General features: G+C 49.0%; 1 protein-coding gene across 1 annotated transcript in view; it reads left to right on the top strand.

The window, feature by feature from the left end:
- The window catches only part of RGS9 (regulator of G protein signaling 9), a 35,958-nt gene extending 22,242 nt beyond the window's left edge, over positions 1 to 13,716 (top strand). Inside the window, exons 12-19 of the mRNA XM_064466961.1 lie at positions 1,684 to 1,797; positions 2,795 to 2,910; positions 3,413 to 3,500; positions 4,009 to 4,147; positions 5,185 to 5,270; positions 6,674 to 6,791; positions 10,120 to 10,517; positions 12,049 to 13,716. Coding sequence (XP_064323031.1) covers positions 1,684 to 1,797; positions 2,795 to 2,910; positions 3,413 to 3,500; positions 4,009 to 4,147; positions 5,185 to 5,270; positions 6,674 to 6,791; positions 10,120 to 10,517; positions 12,049 to 12,205 — 1,216 coding nt within the window. The 3' untranslated portion in view covers positions 12,206 to 13,716. The remainder of the gene's footprint in view (positions 1 to 1,683; positions 1,798 to 2,794; positions 2,911 to 3,412; positions 3,501 to 4,008; positions 4,148 to 5,184; positions 5,271 to 6,673; positions 6,792 to 10,119; positions 10,518 to 12,048) is intronic.
- The last annotated feature ends 1,205 nt before the right edge of the window (positions 13,717 to 14,921 follow it).

Raw genomic sequence — 14,921 nt, 5'->3', positions numbered from 1 at the left:
AGTGTTTCCTGATCAGATTCTTAATGAAGCCAATTAAGTGCAGAGCTCCAGTTCTAGCATTAGCCATTAGTGCATTTGCCACAGGCATTTCTTACCTGGAATGTTATGTGCTGGCCAGTTGCCTAGAGGTGCGGTCCACACCACCAGTCTGTTCTGCATAGTCATTGCCACCCAGGGATTCATATCAAATCTCAGATAAACAAGGTGCTCAGGCCTGTTCCCTGGGAGAAGACAGTCGTGGGTGAATGAAATGGGAGGAAGAGTCTGGGAAGCAGTGCTGCATTCTGAGAACCACAGCTTGCAAGGCACCAGCAGTTCTGCTCATTTCATCTGTCACTGACTCCCAGGTCACTCAAAACTCTCCTGCCTCAATTTTCCAAACTGTGAGCTGGAGCTGGGGACACCTGACTACCTTCCAGGAATTTTATGGTGCTTAACTGTTTGGCAATGGAGCTTTTTACACATTAGTCATAGTCTTCTGATGGACAATGCCTATCAGCTAGATCAAAAAATCTTCAGGAAATTTGGATCTTCATCTCAGCTGCAGGATTGGATCCAAATCAAATTATTGAGGATAAGAGCAGCAACTAGGTGCTGTGCATGCATCAGAGCATTGCATTGATTTAGGAGGAGCTGCAAAGCACTAATCATTAAAAAGACAGAGTAATGTTGCCTGAGTTGACAGGTTTAGATTTGTAGCTTGGTTAGAATATATGGATTGGAGTGATTTATGCAGGTGCTGAATGCCTTAGCATTTCCAGTGAGAAGATAGGATCAAGTACCTCTGTGCCAAACCTGCGGTATGCTTTGTGCAGTAGCATTGTATAATTGCAGGATCTATGCCAAGGTGCCTGTTAGCCACGGACCCTTGGACAGTGCACCCCTAGCTTTGAGCACATGAAAGCAGTTTGGCCTGGAAGGAATTTTAAACAAAGAAACCAGATTATTTTTTTTTCAAGAATGAAAAAGGGAGGAGAAAGCTAAAATTCCAGGACATTAGTGAAATCGGTTGTAATTACAAGTCTGGCCAACTTAGAAGGTAGGAGAACTGTTTGTCTGGTTCCTGCTAGGACAGAGATATTTTTGCTTTGTGCTGAGCCCTCAAACTTATTTGCAGAGGAATGAGCCACGCGGTAGGTGAGCAGAGGAAAGGAGAAGCTGGGATGTGCCCTTGGCACTCCCTTGCCTCTCCCGGAGCTCCCTGTGCTCTCCCACACCCCATGGGAAGGCTGTGGAGAACCCACCCTGAGCAAATACAGTGCTTGCTTTCCTCTTCTCTGGCACTTTTCTGTTTGTGTGGCACAAAACAGTGCAGGACCAGGCCTTAGTCAGTTGGCTGGAGAAGGAGACAGAAACCATTTGGGAGCTTAGTCCCGCTTTGTTGAAATGCAGCAGCAAAAGGAGGTGATGGAAGGGAGTCTTGTATCTCCCAACACTCGAGCTGGCAAAATCACTGCTTTGAAAAACAACTGGGAGATTACTGTTTGGGAAATGGAAAAGGTTAACTGTGCTAATGAATCAGTTTTTCTAGTAAGGCAGGGGCCACATTCCAGATCCCTGTGCTGATGGAGCTGCACCTCTGAGGATATCCATAGTCTGTGCAACCATTTATTTGGTTGTAATGGTGCTGGCTGCAATTCTGCTTGCAAATTAATATTTTTATTTTGTGGGATTTACTTGCAGGCTTGTGAAGTACTCTGAGCAGTTCCTCTCCAATGACCCTATCCTGTCTGGATGTCTCCCCAGCAACCCCTGGATAACAGATGACCCAGAGTTCTGGGATCTCAATGCAAAACTGTATGTATTTATATTCTCTTGCCAGATTGTGCTTTACACTGATCTTTATGCTGATAGAAATCAGAAAAGGGAACCATTGATTTCATTATGATATCTGATCTCTTGTCATGAGCAGGGAAGCGTTCCCTTTCTGACATAGCTTGGCCACTCTAAAGAAACCGTCTCATGGGAATATTCCATGCTGAACTTCCAGCATGATCTTCTTCAAGTGGAGCCTTCCTTAACATTACAGAAATTCCTAAGCTGATGATGGAACTATGCACTCAGCCCCTGCTAAGTGGGTCTAATCCTCTCCTTGGATGAGTGAAGTCCACTTTTACTAGCACAGGAATGGAATATGGCTGGTTATGCTCAGGTATAGCACGTGGTTTAGCGTTAACCTTGCTAAATTAGATGCTGCCAATGGTGTAGCAATTTGGGGTTCAACAACTGGCCCTTGGTCTTTGCACACACCTTGGGCTGCTTTCTTAGGAGAGAGTTTGGGTTGGAGGCACATACTGGTGGTCCGTCCCTTCTCTGAGTCTCCCTTGGTTTTCCATTCAGTGAGTATTTCCTAATTATACAGCGGCATCTCTGGGCTTGAAGCATACAACATGCTATTGGTTCTCATCTGAGACCAGCAATCCTGTTAGACTGATAATATCCCATTAGACATATCCCAAAGGATACCTTCACAGAATGCCTTTATGAGAAGCAAAGCTTTCGGCAACAACCATTGCCTCCTCCAGAAAGGGATTGAATCAAACGTCTGGCAAAGCTGGGCTGTCATTGTGAGAGCAGCATAAATCTGAGATAAACCCTCATCCCACTGTGTACCAAGTTGTTTAATTATGGCTTACTTAGTGGGCTGACTTCAGGAGCTCATTACAGCATTCTGGAAAACCGAGAGCACTGAGAAGTCTCTTGGCATTCCAGCAAAGGGCATTTTGGTTTTAATTAATCTGCCAATTAGATGGGCCACATAAAACTGGCAGTGCTTTGTTTTCAACCTGTGCAGGGTGGAAATCCCCACCAGAATGCGAGTGGAGCGATGGGCCTTCAATTTCAGTGAGCTGATACGAGACCCGAAAGGTCGGCAGAACTTCCAGCTCTTCCTGAAGAAGGAGTTCAGCGGTGGGTCTGCTGTGTCTCTGTCTCTTTGTCCATGCCCAGGCCACACAGCAGGCCACTACACAGCCGAGACAGAGCAGTGGTGGAAATCCGCGGCTTTGCAGTAGGTGCTGTGAGCTGAGACAATGATAAAGTTGCAAAGTAAAGGCGGTAGAAGTGACTTTGGAGGCAATGGCTGTGCAGCCAGTGCGTGCAATACCATCTAGTGGCACAGGACACAAAGTACAGCCCAGGGCACTCCCTGTGCAGGGGCACTGCTCCCAGGCAAGCTGAAACTAGCCGGATTCACAAGCTCTTACAGGTGTCGTTTGTCCCTGAGCAGAGGGCAGGGGAAAGCTGTTTTCCTCCTTCAGTCCCAAGGGGATTTTCAAAGTGGCTGTAAAAATTGGAGAGACTGAATTGGGGCCAGCACATATCGAGTCAAACAAATTCATGTTAGGAGTTCATAAATGGGACTGTGTTTTCCTCAGTCTCGCTCTCTGCTGACTGTGTCGTTGTTACACAGGAGAGAATCTGAGTTTCTGGGAAGCCTGTGAGGACCTCAAGTATGGAGACCAATCCAAGGTCAAAGAAAAAGCAGAAGAAATTTACAAGTGAGTGTGATAATTTTACGTTCTTAAACTCTTTGTACGTGAGCCCTATCACCTTCTTCCACATATTGTCATTCTCCAAATGATTTATTCCTAAGACTTTCCTTTGTAAGCTGTCATCAGATGTGGCTGTCCTATGTCCCCATGTAGGAAAGAAACTTTTGAAGATGAAAGCATAAGTATTGTTTTGTTATATAGTTACTTTTCCTTTCTGTTCTCCTGTATTACATATAGGTCTTAGTGTGTAATGTAAATAGAATAGCAAAGATCTTGGGGCTGTCACGAGGAAAGTGAAGACCTTTTTTGCTTCCAGTGGGGTAAAATTTGGTTTATATTGTGTGTTAACAGTGTAAGAGGGCATGTCATACTGTTGAAGAGGAGATTGACTGACCCAAGATCAGGACAGCAAATTGTTGTGGGGAGCTGAAGGGACTTTTCCTTTCATGCATAGACAGGAATCTCCAGGAGTTCTCCAGCTGTTAATGGCACTGTTGATTCCTCCTCCTTGCAGGCTGTTCCTGGCTCCAGGGGCAAGGCGCTGGATTAACATTGATGGCACAACAATGGGCATCACAGTTAAAGGCCTCAAGCACCCTCATCGTTATGTTTTAGATGCTGCTCAGACCCACATTTACATGCTGATGAAAAAGGTTTGTTATTTGTTTACAAAGCCTTAGGGGAATTCCAGTCCTCTGGGCCTTTCCATGCTTTTGTGTGCTATCAGCTGTCACTTTCAAGTGGCCTCTGTTTGAAAATCCCTCAGATTTGCTGACTTCAGCAAGCACTGGTTGAGGCCCTTGTATTTTGCTGCTGCTTCTTCCCTCTAAGGCAGCATGTCCCCAGGGTGGTAGAGATCAGGTGTCTGCTGGAAGTCCTGCTTTAATACCAGCTTGGTCACCAGCTCATTCAAAGCTTGAGCAAATTCTTTAACTTCACTCAGTTAGTACCCCTTTGTGTGCCACATCAGGTATCCCTATGGTGGGATGCTTGTATCCAACTGGATTTCGGCAGTGGATGGGAAAGGGAATAGGAATTGTGATAGAACTCCGTGAATTTTGTACCAAAAGCATAACCAGACACGGCCCTTCTCAAGTTACTGAGCCTTTTCACCCATTTTTCTGCAGTTATGTTGATGGACACCCTTTTTTAGGTCTGACTGATGCAGCAGACTGTGGGCCAATGTCAGCATATAGACAGATCAAGATAGGGACCATGGCTTTCATTAGATCATGGTGACTCCTCCTCATGAGCAATACAAAATTCATGTGGAAGGAAGGAGCATTATGGACCAGAGCAGCAGCTAATGCACATTGACACTGAAAGCAGCAGAACTATACTGATTTTCACCAGTTGCTGAAATGTTCGGCTCCTGAAACGTGAGCACTTCACCCTGCAATGACTGTGAGGCACCACTGGCCTGGGCTAAGCTCAGTTCAGACCTTTTGGTCTGGATCTTACCTGGGAAGCTTTATTGTGAGATGGAAAATCCTGGGAATTTTATACCAAGATGAAAGGGTATTGGTTTAAATGCATCTTTCAGGCAAATGTAGCTAAAGTCCCTTGGGCTGCTGGGGGAGATTACCCAGTTCCCAGCCTCCCTGGCTCCTGAACAGCTGTGTTTGGTGGTGATTTTAATAAGGGTGTTTGCAGCCCATAACTACCAGCTTCTCTTTTTTTCTCCTAGTAGGACTCCTATGGCCGCTATTTAAAGTCTCCAATATACAAGGAAATGCTGGCCAAGGCTGTTGTGCCACAAGAGGCTGTCAAAAAAAGGCAAGTGAAACTGGATGTAATTGTGGGTTTTGTCTTTCTTGTTGTAGCAAGGGTAGAAAAAGCCTGAGTTGCAGCAAAATTACTATGATTTAGATGTTTGCTTAATTAAAAAAATTCTTTTCACTAAGAAGATGCCTCGCTTTGAGACTGATATTACTGTTTATTTGTGAGCCCTTTGGAAGTGGCTTGTGTGCAGTCAGAATTGACCTGATGATTGCTTGGCTGCCTTGTCTGTTGCCTCTGTTCAGAAAGGCTGTGATGAATTAATCGTGGCTCCTTTCGTGGAAGAAGAGATCACTGTGTACTGGGCATGGGAAAACTCCCACCCACAAAACATTGTCTGCCAGAGATGACACAGAGCCACTGCAGGGTCCTCCATGGGTTCTGCTCAGCTCTGCCTGGACGAAGCCACTTACCCCTGCAAAGTGAAGGTGACAGGCAGCCACATGGGAGCAAACAGCATCTTGCCTGTGAGTGACTGCTGGCACAAGGTAGATGGCCTTAGAAGGAGGAGGATTGAAATGGCTTTTTCCAGACCAAGATGAAGGTTGTGTAGCAAATTTAGGCCATTTGAACTGCAGTTACTTCTTAAAGCTGAGCATGCAGTGTCAGAGCTAGACTGGGTTTTGTGCTTCGTTCTCTGTTCCTCTTCCACTCATCAACCTAGCAAGCAAGAAAGAGGAATCATGGACTTTCACGATATCATTTTATCTAAAGCCCATTTCAAGCCAGTGGAAAAAACCCTCCTGCTGATTTGCCTAGGGTTTGGTTAGTTTTTCCCTGAGCCACACATCACAAGGTCGCTGGCAGATCCTGGTTGACCACTGGTGACTACCTTCGTGTTTGTCAGTGCCTGATCTGGAGGCATAATACTCCGCATCCTGCGTAAGCACGTACCTCATCCAGAGGTGGCTTAACACTTGTTTCCACTGCTGCTGGTAACGGCCTTGCTGAAGCAGCTAGCGAGTGGTTTTTGGGGTACCACAGACACCAGAAACACCCAAACTGGTCCCTATCTTGATCTTACTGAGGACACTTAAAAATTCCACTGATGGTAGTTGTTTGGGTTCACATTGAATGTTAGTTATGTGCAAATGCTTACAAGAAAAGCAGTAATGTACTGGTCATCTCCTGGCCCTGGAATCCCTCATGAGGATCAGGAACAGGACTGCCTTTATGCTTTTAGCAGTTCTGTAGCTGATGGGTGACACTGAGTCACCAAGTCCTGCTTTAAACCACCTCGTCTGCATTTGTGCTTCCTTATTGTTGTGCGGGTGACAGTGGCACATCCGTCTCTGTGTCTGAGCTTGCCCGCCTGGTAAGTTTGCTTACCAGGGGTGAGTTTTTTGGTGCCCTTCTACTTTTCAGTAATACCCTGCTGCTTTCTCTCACTCTCTGCCCAGCTCCACTTTCTCATTCGGACGCCGTCACCTCCGTTCCAGCCCCAGCCCCGTCATCCTGAGGCAGCAGGAGGAAGAGGCCAAAGCCAAAGAAGCCGCCACGGCTGTGGACATCACGCAGGTCATGAGCAAGCTGGATCGCAGGAGCCAGCTCCAGAAGGAACCTCCCAAGTAGGCTCTGAGCCCCGCAGGGCACAGCGCAGGGAAAAGACAAGCCGAGGCTGGTGTTGAGCTTCGTCTCCCCTTCCTGAAGGTGTCAGTGCTGCTTTAGGTTTCCCAGGCCGGCTCTGTCAGCAGCCTGCTTCCTGCACATTGCCATGTCTTCGGGAGCAGATGTCACTTACCAGGCGTGTCAGGCATGGGGGTGCTGCCGGAGCCAGGCTGCTGGCTGTGCCAGACTCGGGGTGCAGGGCCCCAGCTCCCTCCCCGCATACCTCAGTGGGGGGATGCCTTCTGGCTGCGCTGAGCCCCATGGAGGCTGGGCAGCCTGGCTGCCTCTCCCTGCCTCCTGCTTCTCCAGGAGGTGGGATGGCACAAGGCAGAGTAAAGCTCTGCCATCCCAATCCTTTGGGTTCAAATCAGCCTGCCTCTGAACAGAGGCGGATAGCCCTGCAGGGAGTACAGCAAGGTGGCCCGCCTCAGAGCGCGTCCGTGCTGGCGTCCATCCTCTCAGGAGGATGTGCACCCTCCCAGGGGGTGCATCCCGGGCACCCCCTGAAAGGAGTGCACCCCTCACTTCAAGTATCCTGCGCCTCCTAGTCAGTGCAATGGAGTCACAGGCAGAAGAGCCGGGTAGGCTTGTTAAAACAGTAGGATGAGCATTTCTGAAGGCTTGGGTGATCCTTTGAATTTTAATGACACTCCCAAGTGCCCCCTGGCATGTTGGAGATGATCAGCAGGAAGCTCTGCTCTCCCCCGTGACTCCCCCGCACAACGAGCTAGGTGTGTTGGTGTAGAGAGCTGTCTCTCACAAGATCCTGCAGGAGGACTTGAGAGATGCAGCCATGGCTTTGTGTTTCTTTTATCAAATCCTTCCTACCTCTTGTCTTGTCTTTTTCCTGCTCTTCTATCTTCTTTTGTTAAAACAAAACAAACAAAAAACCTAACGGGAGGTAGTTCCAGTTGTCACTGGCTTGTAGTCCAGAGGCAAGGAAGAACCAAAGCAGAGATGTTAAGAGCTGACTTCAACTTTAAGTAGTGTTTTTTTCATTTGCTCTGTCTCTTTTGCTGTTTAGAATGAGGCAATCTAAACAACTATGTTAGTGCTGAAGAGCTGGGGGAGATTCCAGGCTTTGCTGGGAGATCCTGGTGTGTCTGGACCAGGCCAATGATTATAAGTAGGAAGATTCCTGAAAACCCAGTAAAGGGAATTGAGGGGGCAGAAAAGCTTCCTTGTTTGTTAGAATTTAGGGGAAGCAGAGGGACTGGGAGGGAAGGACTGAGGTCTGGGATGCTTCTTCAGTCTGGCTCATGTTGTTCATCTGGTTTTACTACTGGTATGATTTCACAGGAAATGGGAGATAGAGAAAGCTGGATGTGAGTGGGACCCTCAGGTACCAGGGAGCATGCAGACTGACCCCTCGCAAACAGGGAGATTGTCAGGCGAGGGCGGTGTCCCAAACAGCTTTGAACAGCGATTCTTGCCCTCCCTGCATGTGTTATCAGAGGCAGAATCAGGGCTACGTGCTCTGATCTGGTATCAGTGCAGAACTAGTCTCCTTCGCTCTGCAGCTGAGCTAGGAAGATTTTCATGACCTCTGTTAACCTAACGGTGATAAACCTCCTTAGAGGAATTGAAACCAAGTTGCATGAGTCTTTTGCTCTGATGGCAAGGTCTGCTTGCTAAGCCTCTGCTCTTATTCCCAGTGGAAGCAATGGCAAAGTTTGCAATGCTGTAAGGGTGAACAGGCTCAGATTATAATTATTTTTTTTTTTTTTTAAATTCTGCTTAAAACCACAAGGGTCTTTTGCGTTGGGTGCTGAGCACCATCAGCCTACCTTGACATAAGAGCTCTGAAAGATACTCAACAACTTGGCAGGGTTGGTCCAAAGCTACTTGGATGTGATGAGCTCTACAGTCTCTTCAGAGTTTGTATAACATGGAGCACTGAGCATGTTGGGGTGGCCAGTATGTAGTAACATGGGTGATCAAGTCAGGGTGTAAATAGTAAATAACAAATCTGTGTGTTCCAATCAGTCCCTCTGATTCTACTTCTGTTTTGTCTGCAGCTTTGCTTTTTATGTTCTCTCTATCCATTCCTTTCTCTGATTTTTTTTCATCATCTCAGCTTTGTGTTGCTGTCCCCCTGACATGGGTTAATGCTGCATGCTCTGGAGTCACTGTGCTTGTGAAACACCAGTCCTGCACTTGCAGGCAGAAGCTGGCTCTGTTCTGCTTATAGGCTGAATAAGCTAGCACGTACTGCTCCTTGGTCCCTTGCTGTTCAGTCCCTTAAGAGGAAGGTCGCCTGGTACAAAGTGTCACCCTGGTACAAACTGAACTTCATGTTATGCCAGCCAAGAAATTGTTTGTTTCCATTGGAAATCAGAGCAATATGTTGTTTCGTTTCTTGGCCGTTGCTTTCATGCATTCATCTGTCTAATAAAAATAAATGTAGAAAATGAAAAAAGGACTGAGTTCATCCTTCTCTGCCTTGTCTCACTGTGCTCATCCTTCACTGTGTCATCTCTCTGCCATGCGTGCATGCATTTTCTGTATGTGCCTCTGCTCTCAGCACTTCTGTTTGGACACTTGAGCTGCATTTAATTTCTGCTGGGAGTGAGTCCTTGGGAAACGGCGGGGGGGACCCCGGCATGCAGCATGTCCTCTGCTGATGAATCTGTGCTCAGGCTTGTCCTGAGGGCTGAATTAGCTGAGCTGGAGGCTTCACAGCACCAGCCAGGGATGCTGGGGGCTTCAGCACAAGATGTGGCTTCTTGTATTATCAGTCATCAGGGTTTGGAGCTCAGTGTCCTATTTCCTGGCCACCACAGTTGGTGCTTTGGGTGTGATATGGTTATGCTGTTTATAACCAAGATTGCATTCTCGGGGATAGGAGACTGCTCTGAGATGAAGGTAGTTGTTGTAAGGAATGAAACAAGCTGGTGTCTCCTACAGCATCCCAGCGGATGCGGGGCTGGATTCATCAGCACCCGCTGAGGCCGGTAGCAATGACCCTGTTGCTTTCCATGGGCAAATCATGATGCCTCTGCTCTGCCACTGCGGAAGGGCAGGGAGGGAATCAGAGGTACAGGAGATGGGGGCACCGGCCCAGGCTTGGCTGTCGGCCGCTTCCCAGCTGAGCCCGGCCTCTCCCGGCAGCACGGGCAGCACCCAGCCCTTCTCCGTAGGAAGAAAAGGCTTCTCCTCCTGACAAAACCTGCAGAGGCCAGCCACCAGACTGCCACCCCTCCAGGCCCGACTGAGCCTCTCCTTTTCCTCCCCACAGCCGTGCCACCTCGCCTCCCCGGCCCCTTGCCTGGCTGTCTACGCTGGCAGTGGCACCCTGCCATCGCCCCTCAGCAGCCTGCTGCCTGCCTCCCCCGGCCCCCCGGCCCTGCCCCACAGCACCGCCTGCCCCTCGCCCATCAGCGTGGCCCTAGACAGCACCACAGGCACCGAGCGGGAGCGGGAGCCCGAGGAAGCCAGCCCTGGCCCCTTCCCCTCCAGCGGCAGGAAGCCTCGTGCGGCCGCCCTGTCCTTCGGCCGGTTCCTCAAGAGGGGCTGCTGGACCTCGCCCGTCTTTGCCACGCTCTCGCCCAAGTGCCCGGCCATGCCCCACGGGAAGGTGCAGCCGCTGGGCGGGCGGGAGCAGCGGCTCCGGCTGGACACCAAGGCGGTGAGCAGGTAAGCACAGGGTGGGCACCTGGACGCCTTCATGAAGGGCTCGTTTCTGGGACCAATTTGGTTTGTAATTAACCTGGGGTTGAAATAGTATCAGCTGAGTCCATTGAAGTGGGCTTTGTGCTTCATACTCCAGCCAGCTGTCGCCATCTCAGCCCCATGGCTGCCTGCTGTGGGGCCGCGTGTGGTGGTGGCTGCCAGGAGCAGGCACCGACTCTGCTCCTCCCTCGCATCAGGCAAGAAAATGGCGGCGCTGCGCCTTCCCGCTGGCCGCGGGGAGCAGCGGGCCGTGAGGCTGCTGGGGTACGGCATGGCGCAGCCAGGGATGTGGCCTCTCCTCCCCCTGGGGACACCAGGCACCTGCACCGCTGCTCCCCCTGCAGCCATGTCACCTCCTGCCCCGTGTCCCTGGGCCTCTGCGTGCTGGAGCAGGCTGGAGGAGGTGGCGGCTGCCTGCGTGAGACAGCCCCAGCTCAGCGTGAAGATATGTTTGCGTTTGTCCCCACGTCCAGAGGCTTCACAGGCCGTGGGGCCTTGCCGCCCTATGTATGTTAGCAGAAGTTGTTTGCCCGATTCAGTTATTTTAGTGGCTTTGGAGACGAGCTCGAGGTCTTTGCACCAGCAAAGACAGTGAGACATTGGGGTACTCCTGGGTAGGGACCCCATATATCGTGAGAATCCTCCCCACGAAGCTGTGCAGCGCTGTGAGCCCGGCTGACAGTTGCCTTTCCCACAACTGCATCTAAAACCCACCGCTGGTATTTGTGCTGCCTGCCCCAAATCATGGCCAGGCCTCTAAAAGCATCTCTTCCCTTTTGCTCCTTGTGCTTGTTTTCTGTATTGGATGTGTTTTATGATGAGAATCAGGCAGAGGCCATGCTGGAAGTTCCTCTCTGCTGCTTTTCCACCTCCTGTTCATGGGGTAAAGCCCCCTGATCTTATTTTTAATCCCTGAATTTGGAAAACCACTCATCTATTTGTGTTTGTTCCCGAGCATTGGTTCAGGTTTGGTTTAATGGTTTGAAAGTCAGAGGAGACCCAGAAGTAACAAGGGAGGAGAAATCTTGAGGGAGAGTCATGAGACATTTGTCATTCCAGAGCAGGATGTGTAAAACTGGTTTTTTTTTTGCCTGGAGAGGCTGTTACTGTTGAAACCAAATCCTGGCCATGTCCCTCACTAAGAGTAACATGTCCTCAACCTCTTTTAAGCCACCTCTGCTGCTGAACAAGTGGACGAGTCCCCATTATAAATTCAAAAGCACAAATCTGAGGCCTCCTTCCCCACCTAGTTCTGTGCTCTGGCTGTGCCGGAGCAGTGCCACACAGCAGTGTGGCTTCAAAGGGGTGGGAGTGCACATTTCCTTCATTTTCCACCTCTGGGGGCTTGTGCCCAGGAGTTTTGCTTTAGGTTTTGGGGTTTGAACAGTGGAAAACTCTGTGGAAAAACAGCCAGACTCTGTGCTGCGTGTTCGCTGCCTCAGAGAGCACATCAAAAAGTGCCATATGCATGATGGGTTTTCATTTCACAACACAGCTTCTTCCAAATAAAAATGGATGCTCCTTTGGAGAGCCGAATCTACCCCATAGACTCTGAAGAGGGAGAGGACAACCACCACCGAGCTTGTAAGGACTCTGCGAAGGAGGTGATCTGCCCTTGGGAGAGCCCCACAGAAGAAGGGAGAGCTGGGTAACAAGCAGCCCAGACATGGACTCTCCAGTCCTGAGACCCAAGGTTTGCCACATATGGTTCAGTATATGGGCCATGCTGTTGAATAAGTGCATTAGAGCCATCCTTCAGTATCAAGGAAGCTCAGACTACCACAGCTATGAATAACGAACCCTAGTGTACCCATCTGTTCGTAATTCAAGAATCTGAAGCATTTCTGGACTGGTTTTCTTTCCTATCTTTGGTATATTCAGATCTATTAATTACAAAACTTCTTGATAAATGAACCTCATTTCTTGCCTTATAGCATATGGAGAATTTATGTGTATATATATCCTGGGAAATGGTGTCTTATCTGAATTACTTGCTTGGCCATGAGGTGTCAGCACACTGTACACAACACAGCTGGAGCAGAGCTTGCAGACATTTTTCAGAGTAGGACTCAGACTTCAATGCCAAGACTGAGGCATGTTTGTGTCCCCAGCTTGGGTCCACCTCTTATTATTAATAACAGGTTTTTTTAATTTTAAAGCAAGTTTATTAAAAGACAGATGATTGCTGGGGAAAATAAAGTAAACCCCTCGTGAGAAGCTGTGTACTGTATGGCACAGCATCATTCCTTAACCCAGACCAAAACTGATCCCAAAGAGCAAGCAGTGTGGGAGGAGAGCAAAGGCTCCAGGGCGCAGCTGCATTAGCTCCAGCTTCCCTTTTGTGGCCTCTCAGTGCTGGGATGGGTTTTGAAACCATGACTTGGACTGCACCCTGGCAGCACCTGGGAAGATCCGAAACAAATCTGCGTTGGTATTTTGGGCCTTTCCAAATTTAGACTGATGCATTGCCACAGTTTACCTCTGCTGTTATCGAGAGTGTTGAAAGTTGCTTTCCTTATGTCATGTCAGTGTCTGAAGATAGCTTTTTTGTTCAAGTTTGGAGGAGTTTCTTCGATGCGTGTGATGTGGGTCATTATTCTGTAATTTGGCCATGTGGCCTGTGACTTCTGATGTTATTATTTTGTACTTTCTAATTGTAAATGGGGCTTTGCCTGTGTGGCTCATGTGGTTCATCATGCTGACCTCTACTGTGGGGTTTCAAGTCTCTCCTCACACATCCTCAGTGGTCCCCCAGGTCTGGGACAACACTTCTAATCACAGGGAGTTTAGGAAAATCAAGAGGCTGTTTCTGTCTCCAAGACTCTTTCCCAAGGGAGCAGAAAGACGCACCGCCCCAAAGCAAAGGTCGAGCAGGAGGGTGCTGCCCCACACTGCCCATGATGCTTCTCTAGTATGAACGCACGTTTGCTCTTGCTCAGTTTGCTTCGTCAGAAGGATCTGGTTCTGCTCTGGCAGTCACTAGTGGTGGCCGCCTATTGCTCACAAGAGACAAATGTGGTGTCTTTTGCGATCGTTTTTGTTAATACTGTTACTCAGCCGCTCCTGGTGAGATTCTCATAATGTGTAATCCAGGAAACATGACAGAAAGACATTGTGAAGTGTAAGAGTTAATAATATTATATTTAATATTCTGTACATATTGTAAGAGCTATTCTACAATTAATATTTCTCTCATTGGTTTGGGGTTCCTCTTGTGCACCTTCTTGCCTTCTACTCCAGCGGCTATGGATCAGCAGTGTGTGTCTGGGGCTGGGATGTGGGTCACGCTCTGTGGAGACAGTAAACGCCATCATGTGGAACCCAGTCATCTGTGGTTTCCTCACCTTCAGCACTGCTGGTGTGTGTGGAGCCAGGGTGGGCACTCAACCCCGGCTCCCCAGGCTGGCTTCCTCATCACCTTGGTTCCCTCATGTCCTCAGCTTGCTGAGGAAGACACATCTTGCCCCTGTTTCACAAGCTGATGAATGCATGCATTCTCCATGATTAATTGGGCACTACTCTTATTTATTATGTGCTTAGCAAGAGTAACATAACTGGTGCTGTATAATACCCAGCGACCATGGGAACCTTTTTTATGCGGTGTACAGTTCACCAGCCCCAGGGAAGAGGGGACGCACCAAGAAACTCTTGCCAAAGAGGTGGGTCTCACCCATGCTGGCCTCAGTGAGGGGTGGCATTTCCTTTGCTGCAAAAAGGCACAGAAGGAAATATTTGTAGAAATATCACTGGATTTCTTTACAGTGACCTTGGGCAATCAGCGTTTCATCTCCAGACACAGCTTTGTGATTGCTGAGCAGAGACCAGGCTGTGGCTGTGCTGGCTCTCCGGTGGTGCACACATGGGTGTCAGAAAGCTCACGCCCTCTGGTGACCTGTTCTGCTCATTAGGGCATGGACTGTGAAGCTGTCCCTATCTTGCCAAGGAATTAAATAGTGCCTTGGCCTCGTGCTCATCTTCTAAACCAAAAGGACTTCAGGATTTAAAGTTGGCTGCTCTGTCAGGGCTTGGACACCCCGGTGCAACTACATCCAGACAGTCAGATACATACGTGTCCCAGAGGTCAGCACTTATTATCCAATAATTATCATTAACCATCATCATTAGCCCAACATTTATCCCTTCAGGGCACTGCTTTTTTTCCCCAACCTCTTTCTACATAAGGACTCCTACAATTTTTCCCCTGGGAGGGACAGGCCCCTGTGTTGTGCATCGCAAGCCCATGCCTTGCTCGCTTTCCTTCCTTCCTCCCTTCATCCGCAGACTCTCCGGGCACCTGCCAACTGCAGGTTGAAAACCGCTGCTCCGGAGGCCCCAGATCCCTCCTGCCACCGCGCTGCGCTCTCACGG

The sequence above is a fragment of the Phalacrocorax carbo genome, chromosome 16 (assembly GCF_963921805.1).
Source record: "Phalacrocorax carbo chromosome 16, bPhaCar2.1, whole genome shotgun sequence".
Taxonomy (NCBI): Eukaryota; Metazoa; Chordata; class Aves; order Suliformes; family Phalacrocoracidae; genus Phalacrocorax; species Phalacrocorax carbo.
The sequence above is the reverse complement of the archived record's forward strand: the minus strand, read 5'-3'. Positions and strand labels throughout refer to the sequence as shown.